This window comes from Indicator indicator, chromosome 11 (genome assembly GCF_027791375.1).
Source record: "Indicator indicator isolate 239-I01 chromosome 11, UM_Iind_1.1, whole genome shotgun sequence".
Lineage (NCBI taxonomy): Eukaryota > Metazoa > Chordata > Aves > Piciformes > Indicatoridae > Indicator > Indicator indicator.
In genome coordinates, this window is record NC_072020.1 from 8312803 (window position 1) to 8318802 (window position 6000).

The 6000-nt window shown below is 52.2% G+C and overlaps 1 protein-coding gene across 1 annotated transcript in view; it reads right to left on the reverse strand.

Moving 5' to 3' along the window:
• The window catches only part of TRIM71 (tripartite motif containing 71), a 52415-nt gene extending 48077 nt beyond the window's left edge, over positions 1-4338 (reverse strand). The window contains exon 1 of the mRNA XM_054385086.1: positions 3484-4338. Coding sequence (XP_054241061.1) covers positions 3484-4338 — 855 coding nt within the window. The remainder of the gene's footprint in view (positions 1-3483) is intronic.
• Between the last annotated feature and the right edge of the window lie 1662 nt (positions 4339-6000).

Sequence of the window (6000 nt, forward strand, 5' to 3'; positions counted from 1 at the left end):
ATTCTCTTTCAGTCTGAGAAATGAGACAGTCAAACACACTTTGTCATACCAGTTAGCATATTTGATTTAATTATAGATAAGACTAAATTAAAACCTTTAAGTCCTTTTCTAGTGGCTTTTAATATCAGTAACACCTAGTTACTACTGTAACATTTATAGTTCTAGTGATGCAACAAACGTGGTCACACAGAAAAAAAAAATTTAAAAACTCAGGATTGAAACAAATATTGCCCCATCTGTAGAGTTGTGTCGGCACTCACAAGAGTGCTCTAAAATCTGACTGAGATTACATGTTTCCCTTGCTGCCTGGGTAGCATTTTACCTCAGACAGCAAGGTTCCAAGTGGTAAGCAACCGACTGCCATTCAACAGCAGCTCCAGGCCAAAGAAAGACTTGCCCCCCCTTTTTTTTGTCCAGGAGTTTACTTTTCTTTCATGCACCACTGCAGTGTTTGCAGGCAATAGCCACTCTAAAGCGTTCAGATATCCACTTTCTCTAATGTTTGCTGCTACATTAACATGCAGTATTCTCTGCTGTCAGTGACTGTATATACTCAACAGCTCAACTGACACCAGAACCAACTCAGCTAGAGACTGATCCAGACATGACAGTAGAGAGACTAAAGTCTGCTTTTCTCTCCATTGAAAGGATAAGCAACTGCATACCCATAGTCTTGAAACTTGAAACATCCAGTAAGTAACCACCCACGGTGCTATTTCCCTTCTCACTGGAGGGAGTCTCAAAACAGGAGTGGAAGGAGGAAAAATTATGACAGATGGATGGTGATTCCCAGAAGGAAAGGTGGAAAGAATAGAAAGGAATGGAAGCAAAGGTGACGTGTAGTGATGTTAGACAAACAGGAATTATATTCTAAGAAGACAGCCAGCTGCTTTGGCCCAGAAAAACCTCAGGGACAGACTCAGTCACTCTTTACAACTGATCTCCAATAGAATAAGAAAGGAGAACTCTGCATCCAAGAGAATTACTATTCTGCTAGTTTACACATAAGATCTGCCTGTGCTCAACCTTCACCTGCATGACATTAGTCTGAAGGAATACCCTGCTCTGTCACCAGGTTTTCCCACTTAACCTGATGAGCAGAACCAGAGTTTGTAACTATTAAGATTTCAAGCTACCATTCCTGCCTTGCATTTTAGGTTTGTTTTTGTACTATTAGACAGCCAAAGCCTATAGTGCATCACCTAAGTAGTGTCTTGAAAGGCTGTCTTTCTACTGGCCCTCCTTTTGTGAGGCTGTAAACAGCATTCTCAGAATTAAACTAGCAATAACCCTCAGTTTTGCAGACCCCCTTTCTCAAAAAAATTGTATGCCTCACCTACATTCTTAGCAAAAGTAAGAAAATGCACAGTATAAACTGCTCCCAACAGTCATAGTCTCTCCCAAATATTTCCCCTTGGGTGAAAAATAAATACTTGTAAATACTGATCAGGCACTCCCACAGTAAGGAACCACCAAAACTCACTAATCAAGAACAGTAGTAGACCATTAACTTGGGGAATAAAAGCCTTTCAACGGGAGCCAAAGGCCTGAAATTTTTCACTTGTTTTAGAACGATTTCTAGATCTACAGAACATAAGAACACCCAAAACCACTCCTAAGAGACACGTTAGTTGAAAAAAGTTAGTTATGTAAAATAAGTTTTTTTTAAATAAGGAGTTCTAGAAAAACTGTAAGTTTAAGCAAGACTAGAGTATCTTTTTTCCCGTTGCAATTTAAGCTTTTAAGTCTACAAAATGCCTTGGAGCACTGGTCCTTAGCTAGTCTTCACCAGGTGGTGGTGAATACAACTGAATAGTCTATGCTATGGCCAAGAGCCCTCCATTGTTTCATTTTACACACTTCGACAACAAATTGTGATGCCGAGAACACAAGAACTAGAAGCTTCTTAGCCCATACCACAAGTCCAAAGTTATACTTCAAAATGAATACAGAAACATAGCTCTTTTAGCACATTAAGGACATACTGAATGCCAGAACGAAGCAAAGCATTACTATGTTCTTTTGGAAGCTCATGAGCAGGAAGATACTTGGATACCACGAAAAGCCATACACAGGCCGATTTCTCTAAAGTTGCTGGGTTTTGGAGGTTGGTTCTTTTTGCAGGTTTTGTTCGGTTGGGTTTTCTGCAATTTAGCTTCCTCGCCCCTTGAGCACAGCCCCACCTCAAATATCATTTTACATTTTTTTCCACAGAATTCCTACTTTCTGTCCTCAGGCACTAGCAACTTCAAGAAACCAGAAAATATCTTCTAAACCATTTTAGAAAATTATTTCAGACATATAGCTGCATTAGAGGATAGAAAATGCATCTTCGCAAACTGAAAACAAAGGCATCACATTTCACTAGGCTAAACATCTTCATGTATCAGTTAAGCAAGCATCCCACAGAAAACTCTTGTGTAACTGTCCTCAGGTTTTTACCCTGAGGTGGCTTCTTGTGCTGTCTTGAATCCATACTGGGAGGAAACCATGTCGAACACTGAAGTTAATGGAAAATTCCAGTAACATCCCCACAACTGACTCCAATTTCAGATGAAAATCAAGCTTCAAACTACCATAGCAAGAAACTATATCCCAATAAAACTTAAAACGCTTTCAAGTAAGTTTTGAAGAAGTCGCAGCATTTTAGATCTGTGAAACTTATCAGAAACAAAACTTGTGAGCAAGGCATTTGAAATGCAGACCACTAAACCATGTTTCCATTTTTGTTTGTTGAAGAAAGCTCTCATTTGCACCACAGAGGCAAGTAACACGTCATCCAAGAACTGTAGCTTACTGTAGCTTACCAGAGGTAGCTGATACAGGCAAGGATGAACATCTTTGCTACCCTCCTTCCCCCCCCCCTTTTTTTTTTTTTAACTGAAGGTAGTCGAAATACTCATTTCCTCATTACTGTTATCTTCCGTCCCTTATGTATTAATTTTTTTATTTTTCGATGGGCTACCTGCCGAACACGGTTGCAATTGGCTCTACTGTAATTTAACTTTGCATATAGAAACATTATGGGCTTGGGATACACCAGACTCTTCTCACTGCTATCTCCACGGCCTCGCCACCCCTTACTAGGCGCCCAAGCTCCCTCCGAGAGGCAGCACCGGCAGCAGCCCCAGGCTCCGACCATCGCCTCCCGCGGCAGCGGCTCCCCCAGCGCACCTCCTCCTCTTCCTGCCAGGCGACGACGCGGAGCGGCGCCCTGAGGGAGCTCTCCCCCGGGCCGTTAGCGGCTCCCGCCCCCAACACTGGCCATCGGAGGGACGGCCCTGTCGTCCCCCCGCGAAGACTACCCCGCACGTCAACCGCCTCCGAAGGTGGGAGAAGCACCGCGGCTCGTCCCAGCCACCACCCGCCCTCCACTGCCGGCCCGCCCGCCAGAGGGTGCGAGGCGGGCGGGGGCCCTCTGGCGCCGGCCAGGGGCGGGAGCGCGGCTGTCCCCCTCCCGCTTCGCGCCGCGCAATCGCTCACCTCGTCGTCGTGGTGCTGACAGTAGCTAGCCCGGTCAGGGAAGACGGAGAGGATGTTGTAGGGCGAGGCGGGGTAGGGCGGGCTGAGAGCGAGCGGGGCACCGGGGCCGGCAGCGGCGAAGCGCTCGATGAAGTGGTCCTTGGTGAGACGGACGCGCTGGTGCGCCCGCACGCAGTTGTCGCACAGGTGTTCCTGGCAGTCGAGGCAGCGGGAGCTGGCGGCGTTGCCCTCGTCGCAAGAGCTGCAGCGGGGCTCGCCCTGCCGACTGTGGGGCCGTCGCAGCAGGAGCGCCGCCGAGCTGCCGCCTGAGGAGGAGGACGACGTCGAGGAGGGCGCGGCCGATGCGGCGGCAGCGGGCGAGGAGCCGGCGGCGCGGTGCGGAGGCGGCGGGCGACCGTGGTGGCGGTTGTTGCCGCCGCCCCCTCCCGCGCCGGAGCCGGCCGCGGGGCCGGTCCCGGCGGCGCGGCCGTTCTTCTGCTCGTCGGCGGTGGCAGCCACGACGACGACGTCCAGCAGGTTGCTGAGGAGGAAGTTGGAAGAGGGCAGCGCGTCCATGCCCGAGGGCTCCGAGATCACCACCTTCTGGTCGCAGATAGGGCAGCGCAGCTTGAGCGCGTCCCCCGCGCCGGGGTGCCGCTGCGCCTCCAGGCACTGGCGGCAGAAGGCGTGCAGGCAGGGCAGGACGTGCAGCCGCCGTGGCGGGCCACCGCAGGAGGAGCCGCCACCCCCGGAGGAGCTGGAAGTCTGTGAGGAAGACGAGGAGGTGGAGGAGTTGGAGGAGAGGGGAGCTGGCGAGCCGCACATCTCTTTGCACAGCGGGCAGATCTGAAAGTCGGACTCGGGAAACGATGCCATTTGAGATGGGCCTGACTCCCCGATAGTGGGGGGGGGCGGTGTAAAAGTGTGTCTCCCCTCCCTCACAAAAAAGCGTGGGCGGGAAAAAAAAAAAGGCTACGAGGGGCGTTTGGAAGGCGTGGGGAGAAGGTAGCTTTACAAGCGGCTTACGAGCAAGCTGCCATCGATCAGTCGTTTTGCCAAGTGGGATCGATTGGCCAGTTTTGCAAATACGGTGTCATCGATCCGGTGGTCTGCAGAGAGCTGGATCCCGTCCTCGTACCTCGCCGCTGCCGGGCTCGCTGCTGCGGGGGGTTATTTTTGGTATCAAGGTGTAGCTGTCCCGTCCTCTCTCAGCAAACGGATCCTCTCTTCCCTTACATATACTTAACCCCCAATTCCCTGTAGCATTAGGCAAATTGTATCGATTCCCAGATCAGTCAATACCTCACATAGTCTTCTCATTTCCCTCTTGGGTCAGCAGTTTGACAACGTGGTTTGGTTACTTGTCTTCTTCCTAAAGAGAAAGTGCATGGGCGCCAATTGCTCGATCCCCACCGCATCCAGCGGGGACCGGACCTCTGTCCGCCGGGGCTCGACGCTAGTTCCCACGGCCGCAGGACGGGAATGGGGCGCCGAGGCGGCAGTGCAAGCCCCTCTTCGGCCAATCGGGAGGACGCTGGTGGGGGGGCAGCAGGGGTTTAACTCAAGTTTCTCTCTTTCTTCTTGGGGCGTTGGGTTTTTTCTTCTTTTCCTTTAAACCTGTGCTTGTCGGGGGGGAAGGGGAAATTTCGTTTCAGTTCCCCCCTCCACTTTTGCAATCCAGAGCAGCTCTAGGAGAGAGAGAGGCACTGAAACACAGTGGCCAAGCAGATTTCTCCGGCTCCAGTCCTCCCCCGTCGCCGCCTGCTCCACCACCTCATGACTGGGGGTGGGGATGGAGGGCGGCGTTGGTGCCCACCCCACCGGCAGAGGCTCACGCTGGCGGGACACAGAGGAGGAGGAGATGGAAAAAGAAAAAAGGCTCCGGGGACAGCTAAGAGCAGCTCCTCTCGGAGCTCAAACTCCCACCAGCCGCCTTCCTCTAAGCGGGGCTCCCTGCGGAGAGCCGCGCCGAGCTCACGGCAGCCCCACAACACGCGGTGCCCAGCGGCTCCCGGCCGGGTGCGGGCCGGTCCGCACCTCGGGCTTGGCGGCTCTCACACTCTGCAGCGGCTGCGGCTGGGCAGAGGAGCAGTGGCAGGTCCCCGCCGGCCGCCTTGAATTATTCATGGGGGGGTATTATATTCACTCTCACAAATTGGAGCCGCTGTGCAATGCTATCCGAGCGCGCTACAGTCACCCCCTCCCTCCTCCTCTCCGGTTCTCGCTCGTTCTGAGCCCCTGCAGCGCCTAGGATCACATTTCCTTTGTCATCTCGCCTCTTCGCGTGGTGTTTTATTGAGAAAACAAAAATAATGTAAAACTCGAAAAGAAGGAAGGGGGAGGGGGGAAGGGGAAAAGCAGCAAAAACGCAAACCGCCCGCCTTCCCCGCGATCTGCCAAGCCAGAGCCCACCAGCCCCGGGGGGTGAATTAGCAGGAATTACTCACTGATGCGGCGGCACTATCCCGGGCGGCGTGGGATCCGGAGAGAACCATCGCGCCGCGCGCCTTCCCCCTGCCTGGCGGGGTGCGGAGGGGC